General features: G+C 45.2%; 1 protein-coding gene across 13 annotated transcripts in view; it reads right to left on the reverse strand.

The window, feature by feature from the left end:
- Nucleotides 1-11,425: 11,425 nt before the first annotated feature.
- LOC129201418 (cystathionine beta-synthase-like protein) overlaps nucleotides 11,426-27,694 on the reverse strand; it is a 39,115-nt gene continuing 22,846 nt past the window's right edge. For 9 of the 13 annotated variants that reach the window (XM_054812668.1, XM_054812667.1, XM_054812675.1 and 6 more), the window contains 10 exons: nucleotides 25,838-25,929; nucleotides 24,844-24,969; nucleotides 24,103-24,187; nucleotides 23,793-23,898; nucleotides 22,871-22,945; nucleotides 22,037-22,171; nucleotides 20,970-21,078; nucleotides 20,198-20,227; nucleotides 17,527-17,611; nucleotides 11,426-15,870 (listed from right to left, as the gene is read on the reverse strand). In XM_054812668.1, coding sequence (XP_054668643.1) covers nucleotides 15,761-15,870; nucleotides 17,527-17,611; nucleotides 20,198-20,227; nucleotides 20,970-21,078; nucleotides 22,037-22,171; nucleotides 22,871-22,945; nucleotides 23,793-23,898; nucleotides 24,103-24,187; nucleotides 24,844-24,969; nucleotides 25,838-25,929 — 953 coding nt within the window. In that variant the 3' untranslated portion in view covers nucleotides 11,426-15,760. Of the gene's footprint in view, nucleotides 15,871-17,526; nucleotides 17,612-20,197; nucleotides 20,228-20,969; nucleotides 21,079-22,036; nucleotides 22,172-22,870; nucleotides 22,946-23,792; nucleotides 23,899-24,102; nucleotides 24,188-24,843; nucleotides 24,970-25,837; nucleotides 25,930-27,694 lie in introns of those variants that run through there. The other 4 variants (XM_054812672.1, XM_054812673.1, XR_008575398.1 and 1 more) reach the window with 3 other exon arrangements.

Genomic DNA, 27,694 nt, shown 5'->3' on the forward strand with positions numbered 1-27,694 from the left:
AATGCCCTAAACTAGCAGACGCTTTCAAATGTGTGCTGGAAAACACAGAGCTGAGTCTCCAGCCAGGCATGTCTTTCTGCAGGATTAATGGGCGTGATAAAGTTCTTTCTGGAGAGGAGATACTAGTTGGGTTTTGCCTTCTGGAAAATAAACCATCATTAATGCAACATATTGTCAAACTACTGACTTTTGGTCATGACCATCCTGGTGAATAGCACTTCATCTTCAGAAAAAGATACTGAGGTGTCTGCACTCTGAAATAACCAGCATGAAAGAATTACTTACAAGGGCATACAGGAGTGTGGAGACTTGTTGGCAGGTGTTGCAGCTGTCCACGTGCACTTACTGGGCAAGTTGGGAAGAATCCACGTGCTGTCAGCTTTGCTTTCCTGACTTGCCACACAAGTGCCATTCATGAGCAGGCACGTCTTGGTCAGCTCCTGTGTTGTGGAAATAGAGACCCACAGTCACCTGGGAGGAAAAGCGGGCAGGCAGGCACCTGGCCAGTAATGGTCAAAGGCAAGAAATGACATTTGGGAGTGAAGGCAGGGTGGCTAGCCTGCGTGGGACACCCCTACTGCGGCATTTCAAAAACCTGGCTCTACAGATGCATAAAATTACTTTTTTGGAGTGGTATATTAGACCATGTACATGGTAAACCATTACCTGGCCACCATCTCCAGTAAATCTTTCCCTGCTCTAATGTACATTGAAGCATCCCCCTGCTAGAAGACTTGGTGCTCTGTATTTAATCATTTGGCCAAAAGCAGTATTTTTCACTCTACCAGTGAAGAAACTGTAGATAAGTCTACCCAGCAATAATTTGAGTATACTTGTATGGTGGTATCGGGCCTCAGAGGATGAGTGGACACCTCTACTCTGGCATCTGACTGTATTAAAAGTTAAAAAAGAGAATAACTAAAAACAAAACATCAGGGAAGGGCAGCAAAGGTGCTCAGGGGTGCAGAACATGTTCCTGCTTAAATAGAGCAGGATTCATCAGGCTGGAAATGAGGCAGGTGGCCGGTGGTGAGAGCGGGCTGTACATCCTGAGGGATCTGGAGAAGGTGACTGAGAAACACTTGTCTGTTTCTCAGTATCAAGTAATAAAGCAAAATGAAATTATCAGAAACAACTATAGGAGCAGAGCGGGTAAAAGTGTAACCAGAAAAAGGTTAAACGAGTTTGCAAAGGTCGAGTTCATTAGTGGCTTTTAAACACACTGCCCCTAACGGTACCTTCGCTCTGTGAACATGGTAATTTGCTGTGCTGGTTTCTCTGTATTGCTGGTGCATATACAGAAAAAAGGAGGAGTTTGGTTTTATAGTTTATTCTCAGCACCTGCTACTAACCAATAACAGAAACAAGGGTTACATGGAGCTTTGGTGTGACCCACTCTGGCGTGACCCTCTCTGCAATCCATCAGCCACCCTTTTGTGCTAAGGAAACCAGCCACGTGGAGAAAAAACACATGATTTTGGTAATTGGAAGTTTCTTTTCTGGCTAGTTCACAGAATGAATTTGCCCTGATTCAGCCTTTGTTGAATAAAAGGGCCTTGCAGCTCAGTAGGATCATAGTTGGAGATTTGTGTCTGTCTTGGATTGATGATGAAAGTTGGCATTAACCTGCTTGTTGTAGCATAGCCTGCCCTATCTTCCTACACTACTGTGGCAGTGTGCTTTGCAATTAGAGCAAGTGTAACGCTCTTGTTAACTTCAGTAGAAATTCTCAAGGGCATGATGTTGGACCTTCCTCCTACATTTTACTTCATATTGAGAACACAGACTTGAAGTTTGATAGAACCAAACCAGTGACACGTAGAAGAAATACCTCATTTCTAAAGGCAGAGGACTGCCAGCAGAAGGACCAGGCCTGCTGCCACGTGGAGGGGAGGGGATGCGGGAAATCCGCTTTAGCTACTGCCCTGGGGAGCGATTCAGGATGCTGGAGCCAACACGCGCAGCACAGATAGTGGAGGCCAACAGGTCTGCAGAGCATCATCTTCATCCTGGGCCATAAAGCCACCGCTCTGCCCCTCCTCGACACCCGGGCTTCCTGCAGTGCCTGCGAAGCCGAGCTGACTCACAAGGGCCAGGCAAGCAGCCAGCACGCTGTTATGGCTGGGTCCCGATTATCTAATTTGTGGCTTGACATGTGAGCCCAAGGACAGCCTTAATTACCATTTCTGCCATCCTCCTTCTGCTCTCTTGCTCACTTCAGCCACTTGGCGGGAGGTTCTCTGAAGCAGCTCGGCAGCACTACCTGAGGCCAGCACCGCTCTTTCCTGGTGGTTTCCCCCTAGGCCGGCAGGATGGGGCTGCGGTTCGCTCCCTGCCTGTTGGGCTGCCCCTGAAACACAGAAATACACCACACCGTTACTCTAGCCATAGCAGAGGGCTGAAACAGCCCACGGCATGCGGCCGAGCTTTCTTCTCAGCGAGAGGCATGAGGGCATCTCAAAGATGGAGGCCAGAACCTCGTGCCACCGCCTGGCCCCGTGACTGAAGTTTGAATCAGGACAGTAAGCAGGGGACACACACGTCACATCAGATGCTGAGCTGCCTTTCCTCCTCCAGTGACACCGACCCCAGCCCCGCAAAGCAGCGAGAGACCACGAGGATGCAGGGTGGTCATGCCAAAACAGCTTGCACCCTGCAGCTGGTCCAACAAAAACTGTCCCAGCAAACTTTTTGATTACCAGTGCTCTTCCTCACCACTGCCAAACCTGTTGCTTCTGGGGAGGGATTAAAGGAAAAAAAAAAATTCATTTCCTTGCAAGCCAGGATTTGTGTTGGCCTTGAGTGTATCTCCCCAAGCAAATCCTTGTTTACATAATGAATTAACTGGGAAGGAGCAAAAGTCACTTGTGGGTAAAGAAGAGATAAGCCACAGTGTATCAGAGGCAGTTAGCACGCTTTCACAACTGAGGTCATCAGTTACCAACCAAAATGTTGGCAGACTAAGTTTTATGAGGGATTTTTTTCTTTTTTTTTTTTTAGGTGATGCCAGAAAAAAACATTCTGCCGTGGGGTGGAAAGAGAGGAGAGGCAGGAGGCTGAAATTATTAGGGATGCTTTTGTGGGTCTTTTCCCTCTTTGCCGGCATGTGGCTCCCGGTCCCAGTGGGTGCTGGTCCCAAGGGAGGCCGGCATCGGCTGGGGGGCCCCGCGCAAGCCCCCTCTCCCCTCCAGCCCCAGCCGCCCATCTTTCCCCACGGGGCAGCTCAGCAGAGCTGCAGGAGTGACATCGAGCTGCGGGGATAACTGAAGAGGGCTCAGCGCCACTGGCCACCCTCCAGACGGGGGTTTGCACCCCCACTTTAAGGCAGCGTCTCCAGAGCCGCTTCATGTTTCAGCTGAGCACGTGGGGAGCCAACATCACGTGTCCAGCTGCGAGGACAGCCACCTGCCAAGCCCTGGGTGAAGGTGGGCGACCTCCCCGGGGCCCCAGGAGCACCCCAACACCCTTGGACACCTACCTGGGAACAGCAGCATCCAAGCACCTCCCTTGCCATGGCCAAGAAGTGCCACGGACCCCAGCGTCGCCCCCGCCAGCAGCAGCCAACCCAGCCCTACAGCCAAGGGTTGGAGGCAGCGTGCTGTGCTGAGGTGGGCGGTGCAAGAAGAGTTCATGGAAGGAAGAGCATTACTGGCTTTCCACATTCTAAAATAAGGTTGTGCTCCGCTCATTGTGTTCAGTTCCCTTAACATCTGATATAAAAAAATGGCAAGAATGGGGTTTTCATTTGTTCACTCACTGAAAGTGGATACAGACATATTTTCTAGATGCTCGGAGAACAAAGAAACACCACCTGGCCCTTGACTAGGTCAACACCTTCATTCCTCTCTGCTGGAGGATTTCTCGTGTATCTCCTCAGGGGTTGGTTAATTCCTGGCGTGGTGCTGCAGGACTGCACAGATGTCTGTATCCAGACATCTGGATCCATCTCTGCATCACTGTGCCCTAGGTCTGGATTCATATTTAAGTTATGTCCAAAATCACTTCTGTCTCTGAAGGTAACTTTAAAAACTGACTGAAGTGTAGGAACCCAAATAATATCTATGCAAGATGGCTGATGACCCGAAACAGTACCAAAGAATGGGAAGAATCTGGCCTTCCTGTCTCTTTTGGAGACCTTGATGTGACACCAGCGAGCCGCTCCCCTGCTGACGGTCTCAGCAGTCACACCCCGTGACCATGCAGGCTGGGTGGGAAGCGTGGGCAGAAAGGGGCATGGGGCCACCGCAGAAAGTCTGACTGCAGCCAGGGGTGACTGAGAGAGACAACGTCCAGTGCAAACATCTCCCCATGCTGCCTCCAGCACAGTTTCAAGTCACCTTATAACACAAAGCCAAGATATGTCCTCTCTTGATTACTGAAACCCTTACCTATGTCCCAATACTCCTCCCAGCCCCTGCCTGAAGCTTCAGCTCTCATCAGATCAACTGTCAAATATATCTCAGCTATTGTAGGTGTCCTGTAGCGGCCCCGTTACTCTCTGCTAAATAGAGAAGCTTGAGACGGCACAAGGACAAAGGATAATGGAAATATCCACTGGAGCTGGGACGTGAGCCAAGAGACCAGGCACTTACTGAAAATATATGACAAAGAGCATAGGCTAATGTTTATAGAGTACCTTGCAGATAGGAGATTGCAATAATTAAGTTATCAGACTGCACTGATAACTTCAAAAGGAAGAAAATCAAGACACTCATTGAGTAGACTGAGAGAAAATAAGATGAACTCAGCAGAGCAGAGTTACCTGCTAACTTGCCTCATTCAAAGCAAAATGCCATTTTCTTGCTCTGTTTTAAAGAAATGCTATTGCTGTCACTGAGCGAGACAAATACAACATCAGTTTAACAGGATGACGGAGTGACCCAGGCTGGAAGGGGCCCAAAGCTGGGCCAGCACTAAGTTCAGCCCAGGTTGCTCAGGGCTCTGTCCTCTTGGGCCTTGAAAACCTCCAAGGATGGAGCCTGCACAAGCTCTCCAGACAACCCACTCCACTGCCTGACTGACCTTGTAGCATAAAGCCAGAACCTCCCTGATTTTCAGATTTATTCAGATCTTGCTGAAAGCGCAGACACTCCCTGGATGAGCGTCAACCTTTGAACAGGCTCAGGAGCAGGGGCTACCAGATTCCTCCTCTTTAAAGCCTCTCCACGACAACAAAGTTACCTGGTTAGTAGGCACGGCTCCCATGCAGTCTGCCGTTAGAAAAGCAGCGTGTTCGGTAGTAGATAAGCAATACTTACCACCTTCAGTGTGTGCGCCGAGTGGCTTCGCCGTGCTCCAGCGCTGAGCTTATATGTGCCCGGTGGCAGGGGACACCAATGAGCAGTGGTAAGCGCTCTGCGGAGGGACGCTGATTGGGTCCTGCCCCGCGCCTAATTATGCCCAGCACCTGATTGCTCTCCAAGCATAAAGGATTGGGGTATAAAAAAAGATAAGCGATTTATTGTACGTTTTAATTCATCCTTATCTTCAGAAGTGCTCTCAACCCATCCCCCAGCAATTTTGTGGTGGCTTTAGAATTCAGTTTCTGATCTGATTTCGTGTCTCATACTTAACCTGCTGCTTAAGCCTGGCTGGTCTGTGTCAGCATATGCCTTCCTGAATCAGGCATAAGCAGTGACAGAAATGACATATTTCATTAGGTCTGATATGGACTGTGTCCTCTGGGAACCTAGGGTTAGTCTCCGCACTACCTCCAGCCCTAAACCTCTCTTTTCTCATGCTAGCTCCTGCTCCTCATGCAACTGCTTTACTATTAAATCAGCCGAAAGCGGCGAACAGCTTCTGCTCTGCAGTGATTCCCTAACGCTGGCAGGGCGACTGGGAAGTTATCTGGGTGCAGATTTACTGGAAGAGGAAGAACGCATGGGAATTTCGGTCCCTCCTTTCCTCGTTCCTTCCCACAGCCGGGGCAGTGCGCAGAGCCACCGGACCCAGGCTGGGGCTGTGCTCCCCCAAAACACAGTCACAAAGGAAATTTCATGGCTATTTAGATGATCAGGTGAGAATAAGGCTTATTGGAATGCTTATTTTGGAATTAAACCTTTCGAAGACATGACTGTTATAGGTATTCGCACAGGAATGACATTACCTTTGGTCTTTTTGCAATAAATGAACTCTCTGGAAAACATTGCCAGAGGTAATCTGTTGTAGAAAAATCTTGTGGGCTATCTGATGTGACGCAGAGCATGCAGGTCTCTCGCAAAGAGGTTGCAAATAACCCTAACCCTGACAAGAATTGTGTTTTCTGGGCATTGCAGTTACAGAATAACCCAGGCACCCCTTCCCAGCCACCTCCTGAAGCAGCGCCTGCCCCAAGTGAAGACACAGTAAAAAATAAGATTCTTTCTTTCAGTGACAAAGCCACAAGTAATTGAGATCTTTTCAGTCTAACATGAAATAGAGATATGGATGGGCATTTGGAGGGACAGAAGATAATTTTAAATAAAATACTTGGTTTAAGGATTTATTTTTTTTTAATTAAATATTTTCTTCAGAAAAGGTCTAAATGGTAAGTTTGGGGACTTTGAAAAAATTGCCCTTTTTTGGGGGGAAGGTAAAAGCTGTTAGCTAAATTTGATCAAAATGCTCAAGTAATTTGCCCACCATGCCCAACCCCAGAGCTGCTACGCAGTCTGACTCTGTTCGGCATCACCAGCCATAGGGGCACACACGCAGCCGGTTTTGCCCCCGGCAGGTGAGGACAGCAGGCGTTTTGACATGGGTTTTCCTGCTTTCCCTGTGCCTGGGTTAAGGGCAGAGGAGAAGCTGGTCCGTGGGGGGCTGGCTGGGGTCTGCACCGGCACCCTTGTCGTGCTTCCACTCCGCACAGACACGCCAGGCACTTCACAGCCTCTGCACAAAATCAAAACATGGCGCGTGGGTACCTAAACTTACCTTGCCGTCCCGCAGTGCTTGTGTTTAAGTGTTACTAAGTTGACAAAAAGCACAAAAGCACATTGCACAGCTGTTTATTCCACAGCAGCCTTACACCACCCTGTCCTTTATCTGAACAGCTGCCTTGCAACTTTTACCTTGCAGGATCCCGCTGACTAAAAGGCAGCGTCCTCAGGCCAGGAAGCAGCAACCGGAGAGAACCAGCCAGCCAGCCATAAAAAGAAAGAGAGGCACAGGGAGTGACCAAGGTGGCCAAGAGCACTGGGATGGCTTCTGGCCGTCACAAGAAGGTGTGATGGGAGAGTTCATGACCATGAACATGAGAGTTCACAGGGAGAGCTTTTAATGCATCATCAAAAAGTCTTTACAGAGGTAGTTTCATAGTCGGAAGGGATGCAGCACTCATGTTTTACTTCTGAGCGCTTGGAAGGAGAGATCTTTCATGACCACAGAGCCACGTCCCCTGTGAATTTTTCTCCTAGAGGAGACAATCTGGTTTTAAAATGTTCCTGATTCTCCTGTACCAAGCAAGAAGAAATCCACGTTTTCCCCTCCCATGTAATTTAATAATCAAAATGGCTTTGTCAAAGCAATTGAAGCTCCATGGTAGGGCTTGATAGGATGTCAGGAGAAGAAGGGTTAGCAATGTTCTGGGAAGGCGCAGCAGACAATTCAGGGCAGAACAGGCTTTCCTTGGCTCTTGGCTTACCCTTGGCTGTCAGAGGAAGCCATTTTGCTGTGAGGACGTGGAGTCAGAACTGCTGCTGGTCAAGCTGAGTGGGGCTGTGAGTTGGAATACTGGTGACAATACCTGCTATCTGAATTATGTGGGTAAACTGGGGAAAAAGGAGGATGTTACTTGCTGTTAAACGTATTTTTCACCTGTTGAACACACGTGGTGTAAAAGCATTATTTTAGTGCAAAACTATTCCAGCTGAAACACGACATGTGCCATCTGTCAAAAATATGGATTTTATTAAGCCCTTCTCCCCATAATTTAAGTTTTACCAAAACCAGATAAATAACTTCAGACCCCACTGACACTTCTGAGCAACGCCACGTTTCGTGACTAGCTTCACTTCGGCAGGGATCTGTATGAGGGACCGAGGTACTCGGTGTAAGCTGCTCTGGCCCAAGCCTGTCGCAGTCCAAGGCAGAAATGGGTTAGAAAACTTACTCTTTTGTTTCTGTGTTGAAGAAGCCATTCACACTCACCTGTTTCAGGAGAGGTCATCACTTGCTTGTACAACCCATGCATGTTTTCAATGCATCTGCTGTGCCTCCTTCTGCTGCTGGTGGCTGTAGGGAGACCCATGCTCCAGAGACAGGCGGGGGGAAGAGCAGACCTGCTAGGTTTTCTTAGGAGGACACTGGAAGGAACCCAAGGCATGAGCAGTTCCAAACATGCTGGGTTTCCCACCCTTTGCAGGTCAGACCCACTGCGCTTGCCCCATGGGGCTGGTCAGCGTGTCCTGATGAGTCCAAAAGGCAGCGGTCTCACTGTGAATCAGCACATCGCCTTCACTCCGGTTTCCCCATGGATGTGAAGTATCTGTCACATACCACACTATGCAGGGAACATAGGAGCAGTCGGTGCACGCAGGCCACTTGCCCTGTCTGTTTGGACATACATATCCAGCTGGTTACCACTACGAGAGGCAGTGATTTTTCAAAGCCTTGAGAGTTGACAAGTGTGAAGAAAGAAGGTGCATTTGTTTGAAGAAGTTATAGTGTATTTTTAGCTCCCGAAAGAGTAGTGTAACCTGCAGCGTAAACAGCACTTGGCTTTTCCCCTAAATAGGGGGAGATTTTTTCTAAAGACTAAGGCAGGGGTGCACAGGTGGTGGCAGGTGAGTTGGCCACACCATGGGTCAGGTCCTGCAGGCTCTCCCCTCGTTCTCCACTCTCCAGAACTCCAGCCACAGGGCGACTCTCGGCATTCAGCACCGAAAAAAGCAGTAGTTGGACATAGCCATGACACGTGGCTCTCCTCTGTCCTATCCCCCGGCCTTGAGGAAGGTACAGGGACGGTCCTGCTTTGCAGGAGCCACTGTCTGATGCAGCAGCCATACCCAGCTGAGCAGCCCTTGCCTGCAGTCCTCCCTCCCACCCCCCTTCCAGCCATCCCTATCATATGTTGCCCTTTCCATTACGGACGCCTAGAAAAACAAACCAGAAAGCTGACTTCACTGACAAGGTAACGTGGTGTGGGGGGAAAGCTGCATTTTAGCTGGATGTGGTTTGCAATACAGTGAGCTGTGCAGAGCTAGGGCAGCTGTGGGGCCAAGCCAGGGCCCTGGCAGGCGATACAGCAGCGTGGGTGGCTGGGTGCAAGGCTGGGCACAGGCATGGCTGCAGCACAGCTTAGGCAGAGAGCCCGGGCTCTGTGGGACCCACACCAACACAGAGCATCCCTGCTGTGTGTGTTTAACCCCACAGCAAGCGGGGCAAGCACCCTGGTGCAGAGCAGGCTCCTTGTGCCCTGGCAGGGGATATGCCTCTGCACACCTGCACACAGCCACTTCCCTCTCCAAAGCTTCACCTCCAATAAGCCCATATAGATAAAGAATGCCTTCGGGAATACTTCGTGAGCAAAGCTCAAAAACATCTGCCTTTACCTTGCAGTGGCAAAAGGTAGCAGCACTTCCATCAGCAGCACATGTGTGGGTTGGTGGCATTTGGTGTTGGTTTTTTTTTTTTCCTTCCCCAAAGGGAATTTATTGCTTTTGTAAGGTACATTTCTGGACTGAAGTCCTCTGTTTATCTCCAGAGCCAGTACAGCAGATTGTACCCAGTAATTTTCCCTGCGTCGGTGACCCATGAGGATGGGCACTGCCGCAGCTGGGACTGGTTCAGTCCTAGCGGTGCCATTAGGCAGCGCCTCAGCCAGCAGGAAAGGCCTCGGTGCCTCCTGCGAGAACAACGGGGTGTGCGCAACGCTCGAACACGGGGGCTGCTGCCAACGGGGTGCCCTGGGTCATGCCAAGGAGCCCTGGATGTTTCTCTCAATAGCTGTGCTGGCTAAAACCACTCCTGCTCTACCTCACTAGGGTATCTTTTTAACCAGTTCAGCTCCCTGCTCAGCACTGCGGCTGCAGCCCGGCGGCAGGAGGAGCAGCAGGTCGGAGCAGAGGCCATGGCTGGGGCAGGCACGTCTTTAGCCTGCTGGCAGGTGGAACTTGATCCCGCATGCTGCCTGCTGTTCTCTGTGCCTGGTTAGCCTTTGGCCTTTCTGCTGAAACGCTCTTTCCTTACACGGGTGAGCCTGGGAGCAACGTCGGCCTTCAGTGCAGTCTGATACACAATCGGGATCCTTTCTGCCTCTGAGTAGACTGCCAAAAGGTAAAGGCAAGGCAATGATCTGCAATTGCTGCCAGCAGTAACAGCATTTCAACTGTTACATGAAAAGGATGCATAAGGTAAAGAAAGTTTCATGTATCGTTTGCCTGCTGTGTCAGACACTCCGTGCTGCTGGAGAGCAGGCTGGATCAGGAGTAAGAAGATAAAGCTGAGGATAAAGCACTCGTGTGTGTGAGGAGGTAGATGAATCATAGAATGGTTTGGGTTGGAAGGGACCTTAAAGATCATCTAGTTCTGACCCCCTGCTGCGGGCACGGACACCCTCCACCAGACCACGTTGCCCAAAGCCTCATCCGTGCCCCTGTAAGAAAACCTGACGTGCAGGCAAGTGAACCAGCAAGGAGTTCATGACACACACCCGCAGGCCTGTCCCTAGCAGGCAGAGGTAAGCCCCCCCCTGCCCCTGTCCACCCACCAGCCTTTCCCCATGTCTCTGAGCTGGGATAACATCCCAATGAGACTGACCAACAGGATCCTAAGCTACTTGGAGGGGGCTGAGCAAGGACTGATGGCATCAGGAAATGGGGACCAAAAAAACAAGGCCTGAGGGGTTTACTCACTTGCCTAGCAGATGTAAACCACCTTCATCGTGGTTTAACTTGAGCAATCAACCAAGACACTGATACACAAATACACGGCTCTGAAGTAACATAGCCAGCCCCTTCGGTTTCTCCCAGCTGCTCCTTACCCACAGAACACCACCCACACACCTCACTTGACTTCATGTACCTTTTAACCTTACGGCTTCACTATAATTTCCAAAAGGCAATGCCTTCTCACAGAAACAGAGGCTGGCCCATACTCCTTGCATTTATTTATTCAGAAATATCTATCCACTTGACCACACAGGCACCTGTTGCTGTAGGAACTTCAGCAGTGGCATATGAGCCCCAGCTCTACAGCCTTCCCTTCCTACCCTGGCACAGAAACACCAGGGCTGTACTAAAGCCAGCCACAAGAAGCAGACCGTGGGCTGGCTCTCCGACAGTCCTGCCATACCAGCAGCTCTCTGGAGACAGAAGAAAAGTGCAGAGCCTTGCAGTCCACACATTGAAAGCGAGAGGTCTTCTGCAGCCAACAGAAATTTCTCATAGTCTAAAGTCTAATACACTTTCAACTTGAACTGCCATTAAAAAACTCAGAGTCATTCTGCAATCAAACAGCTTTTATTGAGCTCTTTATACTGCATATTTGTGAACATTTGTGCAATAAATACAGCGCATAGTATTGATTTTTCCCGGCTCCTTAAAGCATAAGAAGCCTTCCCTTTGTTGTGGTAGCATGTTGACACTACACAGTAAGAACGGCTGTTGGATGACAGTGGCAATGCTAGGTAGCTCCTGGCAGTGAGCACGTTGTGTGAAATTCTTAACAGCAAGCAGAAGTTTTCAGAAACCATTTAGCGATGAGGTTGGTGGGCAGGTGAGACTGGTCTGGCTGCTTAGAGGAACCTCAGCTAGACAGAGTTCTGGAGTCAGCCACAGCTTGTGCAAGAAGTGGGAAATAACATTGGGCACGATGACTTCAAAATAATCTCCAAGTCATTGTCTGATAATTGCTGGCAAAATATTATACAGATTTTACTGGATAATTGTCTTCAGGTGAGAAAATAAAAGTATTTTTGCAGACCCAACACTAAACCAAAAGGACTGATATTCTCTTACAGTGACAAACAAATACAGCAGAAGTTGTTGATATAAATATCCACGTGCAAAATAGTTTTCAGGCTTAGTCAGCACTTGCATAACCAGCACAGGTAAACAGAAGATGCAGGCACCCACTTCAGGAAAAATAGAGTTCTCTTCAAGCTCTGGACTTGAACTTCAAGTTAAAAGACCAAACAAACTGCAATGTCTTTCTTGGTCCTCACAGTATTTGAAACAAACAGAACGGGCCAGCATTAATTCAGCCCTACCACTACTAACCAGGACCAGGCTCGTAACAACATTCTCTCACATGTAAAAAAGCATCAGGCTCATAAGCTTTTGCATCAGAGGAACCTCAACCCTGCAAGATTCCCCGTGCCCTTCTCTTTGCTGCCTTCATCCCTGCTATGGGAAAGAGCTCTGGAAAGTTTTTCACTCATTCAGCAACTCCATTTATTTACCCAGTTCCTCTGGTCAAACATGGTTGCTACTGTGAATAAGAGTGGCTGGTGGCCACCTGTTCCTCCTTGTGTCAATGTACAACAGGAGATGGCTCCTACTCTTAAACTGCACAGGCAGAGCGGCACAGGTGGATTTCTTTGGATACTTTGGCTTACTTGGATTGCTTTAGACTCACATCCCCTCTTGCCTATGAGCACTAACGACTCCTTCTTTCTTAGTCAGCAATACTACCTGTTTTCATGATGTTACAGAGATTAATGAACAGTAAATAAAAAAAAAGCAACAAACCCCAAATTAAAAGCTTTACACTTTTCTCTGTGTCACAGGTAAAGATACCCATTAATCTTCTGCTGCCCCAACTCTAACTTCTCTCTTGTATTGCTGTTCTGAAAAGCAACTTTGGGAACTTCCCTCTATCCTCCTCATATTTCTTGCTGAATTCAGTTAGGCTGGTACATGGAGCTTTTACAAGCACAAAAACAAAAGGGAGAAAAAAAAACCAACTACTTAAGCAACCCCCTCCCTGCTGCTGTCAGTGAAGATCAGATGGAAAATGGGGAAAAAATTAGATAAAAGCAAGTAAAGTAAATTTTCAAGAGCAACAGTAATGCCAACATTTAGCAGCAGTGATGGCTATGATAGCAGCAAACACTTCAGTTCATAGCACCTCGTAAAATACACAGGTTTTTACAAGTGTGGGAATCAAACGATGCAGTGAAAACATAAGTAATCAAAGAAATAAGTCTCTCTCAGCCTTCCCTGTAACATAAGGATATGAAAATATATCTGACAACAGTATTTGAAATAATTGGGAAAGGACTTGAGAAACTTGGCTGAAATACTAATGTCTCAAGGGGTACAACTGACCATTCACAGACTCTCTCTACGCTAAGAAACAACAAGGATGTTAAAAGTGCTAAGATCAAAAGCCATGCCCTTAAATGTGCTGTTATTTATGACCCCTTGGGAGGCAGCTCAAAAATACAGTTTGAAAGATGAGTTATTAGGCTCTGCCAAGCAGCAACAGAGGTAAGACAGAGCTGTTCTACCTAGTAAAGCTAATACAGATTTGAAAACAGTGTCTTCAACACACAGGTACACACATCTGATACACTAGTTCATCTTGCCACTAGTCAGAGCACCCAAGCTGGGGTTGCTACTACAGCAAGGGGGAACAGTGAGAAAGAAATCACTGCACAGCATAAGGGTAAAAAAAAAATTAAAAAATCAACTATCCTTTAGAACCAATTATTATTGAAGTTGCACATTTTTAGACTTTATAGCAGTTTATTCCAGAGCCTTGGGAAAAGTTGTCTTAAATCTTAGGGAAGTATATGAATTTAATGGTTAAACCGTAGTTTAAGGTAAGCATGGTTCAACGTTACCTCAGTCATAAGCCCTAATCTGAAGGGACAGCCGATGTCTAAGGAAATAAACTGGACAAGGGCAGAATAAACCTAGCATTCACCAGCATGGCATTAAAGAGTTATCAGAAATCATTCTGAGGTTTTTTATCATTACAACAAAGTTCTTAACATTCACAAATTTAAGGTGAGAGGGAAGCAGCTAGAAAAGAAACCACGTTGTCACACTGCTGACAGGCAGACGCTATCACTGGTGTCACTTCTTTGGCTTTGAGCTCTTGTCTCCCTTTGGCCACGTCCCTGCTCCAGGCCAGCATTGCCCAAGGCACAACTGCAAAAGCTCTGCTTGGCGTTTGCTCAGCGCTCACATGGGGCAGGGCGGCTACCACCACCTCTCTCCTCTGAGCACGCACTTCCAAAATGTACAGCAAATTCCACTGCTACAGGGAGGCCAGCAAGGTAGGAAGAAATCTATATACAGGACGTACTAACTTTGATTTTTAAATAACCCCTTTGTTTTCTCTTAGCTGACTCACAACTCCCTTCAGCTTTATTTAAAAAAAAAAAAAAAAAACAAACAAAAAACCCAAACACACTATTTTGCTATCCTACTAGTAATAGCCCCAGCCTAAATAGTATTTCTATACCTCAGTGGAAAGAGAGACAAGCTAAGAAAACTGTCACTCTTGCTAATCAAAAACTTTATTCTTGGCAAAAGGCCAGTCAGAAGTTGAGTAGAGCAGCCTCTGTGAAGATGAAGAACAGCTACTTTTCTCCTGTAACCACAGGGTGATTCCATTCATCATTACCACTAAGAGCACAGCAGTGTACAGATGGGGCTGCTAGTGCCACACTGTGCCATGGCTACGCAAGTCAAACGTTACTAAAGAATCCAGTTACAGAAGTGGTGAAAAATTGTAGCTGCACACACCAAGCGCACATTACTCTGGTGTACTCCTGGCAGTACCAGTCCACACCGCCTTTGCCAGTTCCTTCCAAGCTTAGTTACAGTGAATTCAATTAGCAGTAAAGTTTTTCACCTGGAGTAAGGCACTACAGTGTGGGAGCACTTGGAAGAGTTTACAGCTCTTGACAGATTACCTTTGGCTCTTCTAAAACAGGCATAAAAAGAAGCACTTTAAGATAAATAAGAGGGTGGGGAGGTAAGGGGAAGGTACTAGATGAAACAGCATGATTTAAAAAAAAAAACAAAACAAACCAACCAACAAATCTTCAGGCAAGAAGCTTAATCTTACCTTTTAATCTTTTCACTTGTGCTTACTTCTCAGGGTACAATTGGGAAAAAAAACCACCAAGGTCTGTCTTCGCAGTGAAAGCCAGTGCACTGTGTAGAACAGAGTCACCAGTTTATGTTTGTCACTTCACCGTCAGGCTTTCACGTAAGTCAGTTTTTCCTCAGAGCAGCTGGTTGAAACAAGCTTCAACTCCAGCCCTCAAGATTTCCTCCTCGTTTATACTGATGTGACCAAAAGGGAAGCCCCCTTTCTTCTCTCCACATCAGTCTCATTTTTGTCTCCACACAGGTATTACCTAACTTAACCTTGCACAAAAAAAAAAAAAAATCCAAAACTTTCCAGAGCTCTCTTGGGCCTCTGCTTCAGTAACTCTTTATTTCAACACATTCTATGAATCTGAAACAATGTTTTGGAAAGTCAGACTTTAGACACAACAAGTAAGAAACATACCAGTTAATTTAGGCAATATTTTTACATATATATAGGTAAAAAAAATAAACTGTCTTGATAAGAAATATCATGTAACCTGATTAAGAAACAGGTCGCCAGAAGCTGTGCAATACAGCAAAATGCACAGGCTGTATAGCTGACACCAGAATAGGTAACTGCTTATTTTCAGAATTAAAAAAAAAACCAACCAAAAAACCCAAACAAAACCAACACCCTAAGGACAGACCATTCTACCTAAGAAATAAACCTGATTCTTTGTTGTAGATTGCAAAATATTGTTGAAGAGGCTCCACATTGCTACTTGACTTTAGTTGGACTTTCTTTCCCGTTCTCGCGCCGTCACAAAGTTAAGCAGATCGATGGCTGTAACAATGCCAAACACCATTTGCCGCTTACTGGAGGAACCATCACTGTTATCTACAGAGAAACAAAAGAGGGAATTCTGGCTTTAGGAGGCACAAGCCCACACCATCCCACCGGATTTTAATGGCACTGTTGGCAAAGGCAGGTGCCAAGCTAACCCAGCTCCACATGTCAGGGCCTGTTGGCAGAGCTGGCTATTGCCGATGACCCTTGTATGTTGAGGGGGAACCTGAATGGCATCTTGACCAACAGTCACACAGGAAGTGGCAAGGATTTTCTTTTCAGAAAGGCTCCTCACCAAAAGGGATATAGAAACAGAAACATTATGGAAAGAAGGATAAGGGTCCATCAGATTTATTTTTCTTAACATGAAAATTCAAACTAAATCCTCTGTTATAAAGTCATACATTAGTTACTGTGGCTCTACGTGAAGCAGCTGCAAATTGATATTATCCTGTTTGAACCAGGGGCCACTAAAGGAGGATGTGCAACACCACCATCTTCCTACACCACTGTCAAATACAGAATTAGTATTAAAAAAAAAGTCATAACACAACATTTCCCCATTTATATCCAAAAAAAACTTATTCACCATCTAAGAGCACGGCTTCAAGTGATTTTTCATTGTGAGCATAAAGCCTTTGACCTGGGAACCAAGTGGCCAAGTGACCTCTGGGCCTTTATCTGTGCCCTAAGTTCCCTGTTCCTAAAGTCTGGCTGTATGGAGATGTTTAGCCTACTTATATACTCAGTTTGTTCAGCCAGCTGGATTGTTCTGGACTTTACATTTACTCCAACTTTGTTCCTTTGTAAGCTTCCAGTGAGATTCTAGGTTTATAAATAGTCAGCACAGAGTCAAGAGCACATCCTTATGGAGATTATCACGAACAAGCCCAAATTTGATGACTATTCTTCACTTACAGTTATAATTGAGATAGCTGTCAGATAAGTTTATCTGGCAAGTCTTAATATTGCCTTTAGTCTAGTTTCTCAGTGTTTGTAATTTTGCAAGTTGCTTGCTATGAGGAAGATAAACCAGGAAAAGATATTATTCACATATAACAGTGATATACCCTAGCTCTGAAGATTTATTTAGTGATTTCCAGTTCACAAGAAGGCAGCATAGAGAGTTTTGAGAATGATGAAGAGTAGAGTTTGGAGGAAAAACATCAAGTGGAGTAAGTTAGTTTAAACAAAATAAACAGGAAAAAGAAATATTAAGCTGTCTTGAGATGGTGATGTCAGTGTTAGCATCTAGATCTTACTAAACTTTATGAAGTTGTAATAAAGGTTTTGCTTTAGAAAGGCAAAGAAATTGAAGTGTAGTTAACCTGGCACACTCACCATGATGGAACTGCTGGAAGTTGTATGACAGGGGTAGGAAGAAGCAAAGACCAGTTGTACTGCAGGAGCTTATTCATTGGCTTACTGCTAGTAACAAAGCTGCTGTACAACGGACTAGACTCAAGCATTCAGTTCTGAGCAGTAACTTGCTCCAAAGGCAGATACTTTACAGTATGTGAGGTTATTAATGCATTTAACATTTACCCCACAAGAATTAGTGCTAGACTCTTACCAAGAGTTACATAGTTACAAACACAAAAAGAGGATTTAGCTTCTTCAGAACTTGTTTACACACTCACGCTTGTACTTGCTTCTTGTTACAATGCAAAGATTGCCTGTTACAAAGGCACAGTACATCATACTCACACTGAATTTGTTCATGAACCACTAGAGCAAAGTGGTCTATTTCCAGGATATGAGAGAGTTTCCCCAAGTTGTCTTTCAGGTTAATCTGAGGAGAGAGTTACAAAACTTAAAACAGTCCTTTATATGTTTAGTGGTGGATAATCCCCATATACTTCATGCAGTATTAAAAACAACACATCAGCATTTATATACTGCTCCCATCTGAAGCATTGTAAAACACTAATAAATCAAGGCCAACTTAGAAACAAAGAAAACTCTAATCTTTTAATTTCCAAGGAAACAGAACAAATGAAGCACTGCATGAAGTTATTAATTCTGATTCTGAAAACGTAATGAAGATACCGAATACCTGAAAAACGTTAACGATGGAAGATGGTCCACTGTTCCATGTGTCTAACAAAGAAGTTAGCATAAAACTCATTATACTTGGTGATTTTACTCTAGCAAGACCAGGAAAAAGTGAATGAATCAGGCTGCAAATCATTGTGAAAATGAATACGATCTGCAAAGGCAGCAGGGGAAGAGAAAAGCCCAAACAAGCCAAAAACAAAACCAAGGGTGAGGTTTACTCAGCTAACACTGTTTCAGGTGCAAATCAAGGAACTGAGAATTAAGAATTCATTTTTAGTGAAGTTCAACTTTGCTAAGACTAAACAACAAAGCACCCTGGGTTGACTCTGCAGAAAAAATACAGATCCTTCTGAAACACTTAGCTAGTCACCGGCTGGAACCATTTCAAAGAATGCATAAAACTGTTCTTCCGACATGCTTTAGCATATTAGGCAGCAGCAACAGGCCTATTACCCGGGTGACTCTCCCCAGGTAACAGGAGCACCCACCATCTGACATACTTTCATTAAAGGAATTTACAGCAAAGAAAAGTCTTGCACTGCAGATTAAAAAAGCCTTTATCCTGCAGTGAGCTCAGCTTGTGACCGAGGAATAAAAGCCACAGCATGAACAGTTGGGTTGCACTGGAACACGGAGCTCTGGTCTCCATATTGTGAGTAAGAAGAGCTCAAAAGGATTCCCAGCAGCCTGTGTTTAAGGGACCAGCAGGCTATAGTGCATGCTGAAGCATCAATCCTTAAGCTTGTGCGTCAGACAAGCGGTGGGGGGAAAATCTGGACCTACTGCGACATCGAGTCAGCTATCAGTCACCACCACTGACAAGCAGTTTTGTGCAAAGGTACGTGCAAACCTAACTTTTGGACTTAAGTTCAAAGCTCACTGAAGGGGTAGAGCCTGTTGCCATCTGGTTGTGTACAATCAATAGATCTGTTTTCAGGGACTGGGTAGGCTAAAGATGACCAGGACAAGCAGCCCACAGGCAGCACTGGGACAACTATGAAGACATAAACATGTTTTGAAATGCTTAATGGAAATTTAACAGAACTCCCACGGAGTTTTCACCTGTCTCACTACTGCTCATTCAAGCTTCCTAAAAATTCTGCCCATGAGTTTGCCCACATTCAGGCGTTTTTTTTTAAGTCTATTCAGTCTTTAAGGCAATTAGCCTTTGTACATGCTACTACACTACACCTAACTGGGACTGCTCATTTGGCTCTAAGGGCAAGTGACATGGCTCTGCTCATGGCCCTACAACTAAGTTCTCTTGTTCATCAGAAGCAGGCTCTGGTCCACCTGGGATGCTGGGGACAGCAGGCCTCGTATTGTTTAGCAGAGTGCTACATGGTTTAGGACACTAACCAAAAATCACACCAGGGAACAGGATAGCAAACAGTAGGTATAGTAATGGGAAAGTGCCAGAGACCATGCCCCAGCCCTATTTTCTGGGAAAGGCAGTCAAGAAATCTGCTAAGGCTACGCCTGCACCACATATAATGGAAATTAGTAGTTGATGCAAAGATCCTTTGGCGAAGAGATCTCGAACTACTGGAACTAATATCTGACTCAAGAATGGTCCTCCGCTCCCTTAACACACAGCACTTGCTTGGCTTGGCAAATTATCCTGTGAATAGTGTTTCAAAGCCCTAGATTGCTATCCTACTGGTGACTTTAAAAAAAGCTATAACCATTACTCTTCCATTCTGAGAGATTGCCACAAAATAATTGTGACGATCACATCAAAGAAAGCTTCCTGTATTGCCAAAAGAAAGCTTTGCCTTGGTAGTCACAGGCTAAGCTGACCTCTTGTTGATGCATACTGTAGTACAGATCCTAACTGTAGGATATCCTAAGTCATTTCAGTGACACAGATAATCCGTTTTCCTGGTTTTCATCAGTAAATAAGCCAAATAAGCTTGACTAAAGTGGTAAGAAAAGCAAAATCCACAATACTTCTGAGGTTATGTGCATTTAACCATGTTTCTCCATTAAATCATCAATTCAAATGAAAAATAGTCAATGAATGTTGCCTTCAGTTAGCCTGCTAGTAATACCACCACTTGTGTTGCTCCCCTTCTATCCTCCACCAAGAAAAAAAAGTCAGAACTAAAGAGAAAAGAAATGGTTAAGCTGTTCTTCACTGAAGAAGCATGAGAAACTTCAAGCTGCCCATGGAAAAAAGCCACAACCTCAGAAGCACAGAGAATTGGCTACTACAGCTAACACCAGTGTAGCTACAGAAATGATTGCACACCACCAGCCCCAGAAACTCTTAAGGTGTCCAAGTGAGGGAGGACATGAACCAAGTAGTTTTGTTACGCACCACATTTCCACCTGATGCTTGATTATCTGTCTGGGAAGGAGAAAATATATTTACATTTATCTATTAAGAACTAGCATCCTTTCTCAACCTCAGGGACTTGGTAGTTTGTAGACTGAATGGCAGCATTACATGTACTTCTGAAATACAGCACCTCATCTACTATGAGACAGTGTTGAAACTAACGGCTTGACGAAAGCTAAGTCAAGCATTCCACATTAAAACCAAAATCATTTTCCTGCAAGTGAAGCAAAGCAACAGCAACAATACATGTATATTTTAGAAGAGCACCCATACAGCTGGGAAGTTCTGGTATTTTAGCACACCACATTGCATGGACAGGTGAAACTGGCTAACATCAAATTTCACATATCTTGACAACATCAGCATTCAGCAGCCAACCCCTTGTTTCAGCAAGGCATCTGATGCAAAAGGCAAACAGTTGCTTGTTTGTAGCTGAGACAGAAATTTAGAAGAGGTGTTTCAACATCTCCTTGTCTCTTCCCCTGGAGATTCACATTGCCCAGATTTGTGCTGGGATTTTGGAGAAGGAGAAAAAGGACAAGCATGCTAGAAGAAAGCCTGTTGAAGTAATGGAACAGCACAATATAGAGGCACAATACAAACCTGGGAGATATTGAGTGACCTAAGACAGAGTTTAGAGCACTTCTGTCCTCAATAACAGCTGCTCTGCATGGTCCCAGGTAAACCTTACCCAACCAGACAATAGTACTTTAAACCAGAGAACTAGAAATTGTAGAATGTTTCTGCTTACCTGTTTAAATTGCTTGTAGATTACTTTGCTGACTTCATCAGAAGGCTGAACTTTTCCAGCAAGCAGTGAAGAAAGCATGTTACCCAGGGTAACCATGCCTAAAATCACCCTGAGGGAAGGGGAGAGAGGAGATAAGGCTACACACCACAAAAGCCTTAGGTATTCCTGTAGATAAAAGTATCCACTCTCAGCCAGCCTGGAGAAGACAGTTCAACTGCTTCATAGTGTAAAGCAACATTATTCATGGTATACTTGGATTCTGTGTTTCTGCGGGAGATAGAGTCCAATTCTCAGAAGTTCTGGAGACTCACACCGAAGTCAGCAGGTGTGTGGGTTCCTGGCCCTTCTGAGCATCAGGCTCTCTGTATCTCTAGTTCTTGCAACTGGAGATCTTCTTGCAATTTTGAAAAGCGTAACTTTGTTGTTTTACACTCTCATCTGTCCTTTTGAAAGGTGTGATAGGGTCAGAGACATGCTTGCATCAATTTTGCTCATTCCCCTTCTCCTTGCAAGGATGTTGCAAGGACCTGCAACAAGTAATCCCTTGAGGTAGCACTGTAACTGGACAGTAACTGAGCACCTCTTCATTATTCAGCCTGTCCTACAGGAGACTTACAGGGTACTAAGGCCTGCCAGCTTGCTGGGGACGCCCTGGTTTACAGGGGTCACTACAACATTGCACCATAATGCAGTGTTCTGAAAAAACTGGGTGAAAGCTGTGGTGGAGATGGGTAGGTTTGGGGTTGTTTTTTTAAATACGAACTTGTGCTTTGGTAAGTTAAACAGCTATTATAAAAAAAACAATGAAAATATCTTGCAGAGACACACTGAGTATATCATAATAATCGTTAGAAGCCTTTTATGTGAAGGGCAGGACAGTCCTGGCATGACAGCATATTAAGTACAGCACTGGTGTATTTAAGGTAACATTTCTGAACTGTGTTACTGTAACTGAAGAAAGATGAGTGAGAGAATATTACAATTCTAGTAAGCATTTCAAAGACATCCCTTGGGACCTGGTGAGGTAAGTGATACATATGGATGAATAGTGATATATGTGGACATACCCAGATTCATCAACAACTGGTACCTGGTCGAATCCCTTCTCCCGGAGAATTTCAACAGTCTTTGCACAGGTAACAGTTGGAAGCACAGTCAGGGGAGCAGAGAGGCTTAGTTCCTGAACACTGATGTTCCACCACCTGGGGATGAAATAAAAACCAAGTCTTATGGCGAGAATGGAACCAGTTGCTCATGCACAGTGGCCCTCAACACTACAGGAATGACAAAAAGCTGCAAGGAAGAGTTAGGATTCAGCCAGAGTCAGTAAAGCTCCAAGGCTTTCAAGTTTTCTCCCCAATATCAGAAAGTCAGTGAAGCATGAGAAGGCTTTAAGACCGCAACTGTCTTCCTCATTTCATCTACTTTCTGATATTACAGATAGTTAGTGGAGAGTACTAACCTCCCTAGTTTCATTATTTATATCTTACACAGAACATTTTGGGCTCATACTGAAAGAGCTAGCCATATTTACAGTCATTATAGGTAACAATTTAGGGAAGATTCCCCCTCCACTTATGTAGACTTGCAGCACTTTGCACTTGAGAACTCTGATCTCAGAAGAGTTCTTTAGATACTACTTTCTCATTTCAGATACAACCCTTTTCACAAAACCCAAATCATTAAGTACCAAGTTTTCTTCTACTGGTATGCAACTCAAAAGGAAATCAATCAATTTAAGCAGATTTGATTAATAGCTGCAATTTTACATCAACACAATAACATGAAAGATTAGCTAAATCAAAGCAAGTAGTGCAAATTGAAGAGAGTTTTAAATTAGCAACTGCCATAAAGACGATTGAATAGACTTATGAACATCCAAATGGATCTGATATGCTTACCAAGGTTTTTTGACAAGGTCTTCTTCTTTCATGAACCCTTTCTGAATCATCCATTTGTCACTCAAGAACTTGGACCTGGAAAGCATCAGGAAGCGAAGAGCTCATTAGCAGGCTGAACATCTGACAGCAAATCTAATAGCATGCAGAGGCAACTGTTTACAGCTCAGTACCACAAACAATTAAAGCATAATTGAAAATATACTGCCATTTGCCATCCAAGCTGACCAGCCACGGACATTGAGAAGAAATATGCATAGGAAGAAAAAGGAATCCCATAGGAAGCAAAGCTTCAACTACATCAGTCCCTTGCAATACAATAGAGAGACAGCCTGGAATGGAGAAGTGCCAACCTGTACTCAGGCAAGGTCTGTCTGCAGTTTCTAGTCATCTAGTATCACGTTGGATGCAACAGAAGTCACGAAACACATTCCAGAACACGGTGTTTCTAGTTATGTTTCAATGCAGTGGGAGAAAAACAACTTCTCAGCACAGCTGAAGGCCCTCACACTTCCACCTGTGAACTCACCTCAACATTGGCTCCTGTCACAGTAGTGCTGTGGTCTGCTGTGGACACAGGCAGAGAGAGCCGACAGCCTCACAGGGACCCTTCCAGGAATGGGATAATACCAATGGTCCCCAATAAATAAAACAGTGAAAGCAAGTCTCTTCCTGTCAAAGACGCTAACCAGTGATGGTTATATACTGTCAGACACAAGGAGGAGCTCAGCTTTCAGAGGGCTAAGCTCCTTTCTACTCCATGTCAGACCCTTTCTGGATACCTCAGAAGTTGTGCCCCAAACACATTCTTTGCTTTGGTAACTGGGTGCTATATAAGAAATGTGTATTCAACTCAACACTGCTGTCAGGAGGTCTGAAGGACTGCTTCATCCTTTTACCAGAGAGAAAACAAGCAGGTTCTTACATGTAGTTCCTGATAGAGTCAGGGAGGATAACAACACAGCGCTGACCTTCCTTCAGCTCTTTGGCTGCCTTCACAGCTGCAGACATGGCACTGCCTGAGCTGCCACCTGCCAAAATGCAGATCAGGGGCAAAACTGTCAAACCATAAATGAAATGAGAAAAAATGAAAGAGGAAGGAGGAGAGACAGTAGAGGAGCCCAGGGTGAGGAAGACAGCTTCTGAAGCAGCAGGAGGTCTTCTTGACCCGCAGAAGACTTCAGCCTCCCACATATTATTTCACAGAAACTCAAAGGATTCGCATCTGCTCTTACCACACAGCAGTCCTTCCTCTCGGATCAGCATGCGTGCTAAAGCAAATGATTCTTCATCATTGCTCTTGTACCACTGGTCCACTGTCTGGTAAGGGGCAGGAAGACAGAAACAAGGATCTATTTAAATGAAGAGAGCTAGGGGAGCTACACAACTAGTGTGAATCCAACCCATGCTCTTAGAGGTAACAGCTGCCCTACTGAGCCATGTGTCTGGGTTTCCATCCTTCAAATGCCAAGTGTTGGTATTGGTTTTTTTGCCAAGGTAAGACGATCACATTAGCACAACAGACTCCTTATTGAAACCTCGCTGTGAGAGCAGGCTGTTGTGAGAGCCACAGAGAGCATCAAACAGTTCCCTCCCCTCTTGGAGGGCTTCCCAGAGACATAGGCTCTGCTCTGGACATAGTCATACCACTTTTGGCCAGGAGGGGTTGGAGTGCTTTGTTTGTTTTTAATTAAAAACCCCCAAAACTAACAAACAAAAAAACCCAAATACAAAAAACCATAAGTACAGTATTCTAGGAAAAATGTTATCTGCTCCCAGCATTATAAAACAAACATGGCAAGTGCAAAAGCCTCTGAGGACTGCTTTTGCTGATGGAAAGAAACAGAATAGTTCTGTCTGCTAGTCCTCCCCTTTCAGCTCAAAGAAATACTTCCACAAGTTTTTCTTCCACCTTTCACCTCACTTCTGCATCCCAACAGACAGCAAAGGGCAGTAAACCAAGAAGCAGGACTTACAGATCTATCCAACACTGTGGGGACAAAATCATATCCAATTCCTTCCACTTCATACATTGTCTTGTCAGTCTTGTTGAGTTCTTCTGGTGTAGCAAGGATGGAGCCTTCAGGATCAACACCTATAATCTGGAGAAGCAGTTTCCACTTTGGCTACCATGACACACCACTTTTGAGAACACAGCTATTTACTCATGAGCACTGGCCTCGTTACAGCTGTTGGTGTCACACTGGCTGTACACACAGCCAAGCTAACAGCAACCTAGTCTCTTATTCATTTCTTCCTGGCAACATTCACCTCCCCTGTGAGTAAAATACTTTGCTGCTTATGGCCCCTTGGCAACCCATCCTGTCTCCTCAAGCTGTGGACGCTAAGTTAGGGGCACCACTTGTTCTACATGGGTTTTGTTTGATTTAAACAAAAGACAGGGTTTCCCCGAGACAAGATCATCCTCATTCACATCAGGCATCATGACAGCCAATACTTTTTGTGCCAAGCGTAAGCAGATAAGTTTTACTTTGTTTACCACTCCCTGCCTATGTATGAAAATATTCACATCGATACACGATACCAACTTCCATGAGGAAATCTAACACAGCACACAAGGAGACACACAGGTTGGTGTGCGCAGAGAAAATTTCACTTGGTAAAACCTCAGCGGCTCCAGACAAGTTAGTGAAGGCACAGTCAGAGAGGAAACAGAAGGCTGCAGTACACATCAGAGAAGGAATTTTCTCAGACACCCTATCAAGGGATCTGAGGGCCAGTTTTCAACTGCTGAGGCAAACCTAAACTCTGGTCACCGGGGAGACTAGAACACGATGATTTCAGACAGTCTGAAAAACTTTCTTTGCTGCTCAGAACTACCTTCTAACTGAGAACATCCAAGAGCTTCCCATAGAAACCCAGGGCAGGCTTGCAAGGAATGGGACGTGCCAAGTGGAGCAGTTTGAGATTCACCCCACTAAAGAGAAATGCTTTAGGCTTGCCACTTACTTTGCAACCTGGACACTTCTCCTTTAGCTTTCTGGAGATGCCAGTGATAGTACCTCCTGTGCCAGCCGTAGCCACCAGCATGTCTATTTTTCCTGTTTAAAGGCAAGAGATAGAAGACAGTTGTGAAGTCTCCCCACTTAAACCTGATTATGGACTTTCTTTAACAAAAATGGGCAAGGTAAGGCTCTTTGCTTCCCAAGAGCTGTGTTATGAGACCTACCTTGAGACCACCTTGCTCAATTCCCATTTACTTCAACAATGTTGGCCTATAGAGCTGACACCTGTAATTTTCCTATTTCTGTATTTGCCAATGTAGATAATTCATTCTTTAACTTAGAATGAGCAGCCCGTTATATTAATTTCTTGACTGAGTGCCAAGAGAGGTGCCCACTGAGAGAACTGTTAACACAACTACTCTCTCATTTTCACATGAAAAATACTATTTTGGCCATGAGCACTCAGAGTGAGCGCAGGTATGATAGTTCATTCTTCTGCCACCCCCTACAGTTTCCATGGCACATCCACATGATAGCTTTGTTAATAAGAAATACACACACCAATTCACGCACAAACCCAAATGTTTACCAGTCAAAAGAATAACACCCTGCCAAGCAGGGGTATAAGTTCAGTAATAACTGCACAGTGACTGGGTTATAAGGAAAATTAAATACAAACAAGAAGTCTAAAGCTAAAGTATATGTTAAAGTATATATGAGTATGTTAAAGTCTACTCATTTTAACTCAAACTTAAAGAAAGTTTGCCACAGAAAGATAAGCCAAATCCTCTGAACAGCTAAAGTTACTTATTGGGGGGTAAGGGAGGACAACCCTTCACGTGGCCCTCACCTTAATGAGAAGGAATTTAACAGCCAATGTTCTTATTAGAGAGTCCCACCAGAAACTGTACTGTTTTATAAGGCAGGCCAGTAGCCTCCTGTAAGACTTCCTTCTACCACCTACAGCAAATGCCTACATGGTACGCTGCAGCATCACACTGAATGCCTCCAATAGCAGAGGAATTGGTTCGAGAGCTGGGTGAGTTAGCCCAGCTAAAGCTCTCTGCTGCCACAGCTCAATCACTGCTGGTACTCCAACCTGGCTGCCAAGAGCTAACATGAAAGCAACCCTTGCAGAGTAAACAAATCTTAGTGGTGACAATTGCAACACAGAACAGTTTGTATTCCTGAAGACTCTTAAATGAAGAAGCTTCCAGTGTAATGGAGTATTTGGTCTGAGGATGTAAAAATACCTAAGTGCCAGGTCCTGCACTTCTCCCCCCCCGCCCCAAAAACATAACTTAAGCATCACTGCTTTCTCCACCTGGTCACAAGCAGAGGAATCTGAAACCCAAAGCACCTCTTTAATGGGGGGGGAAAATTCATTACTATGACTGCTGAAATAAAGTAATTCTCTAGTGACACACAGCATAGGCATGGGATGTGCTGTATCAAAATCCATGCATTTCTCAACCACCTCAGGTCCCATTCTTGAAGTACCTAACTGTCCTAGTTTCAGCTAGGACAGAGTTAAACTTTCCTCCTAGCAGCAGGTATAGTGCTGTGTTTTGGATTTAGGAGGACAAAAATGTTGATAACACACTGATGTTTTAGTTGTTGCCAAGCAGTCAAGGACTTTTCAGCTTCTCATACTGCCCTGCCAACAAGAAGGCGGGGGGCATCCAAGAAGCTGGGGGGGACCATGGCCAGGACAGCTGACCTAAACTGGCCAGAGGGATATTCCATATCATATGACATCACGCTCAGTATATAACTGGGGGCATGGGCCGGGAGGCAGTTGGCTCAGGAACTAGCTGAGCATCAGCTTTGGCTAGTGAGCAATTGTGCTGTGCGTCACTTG

Source organism: Grus americana, chromosome 1 (assembly GCF_028858705.1).
Source record: "Grus americana isolate bGruAme1 chromosome 1, bGruAme1.mat, whole genome shotgun sequence".
NCBI classification, from domain to species: Eukaryota; Metazoa; Chordata; class Aves; order Gruiformes; family Gruidae; genus Grus; species Grus americana.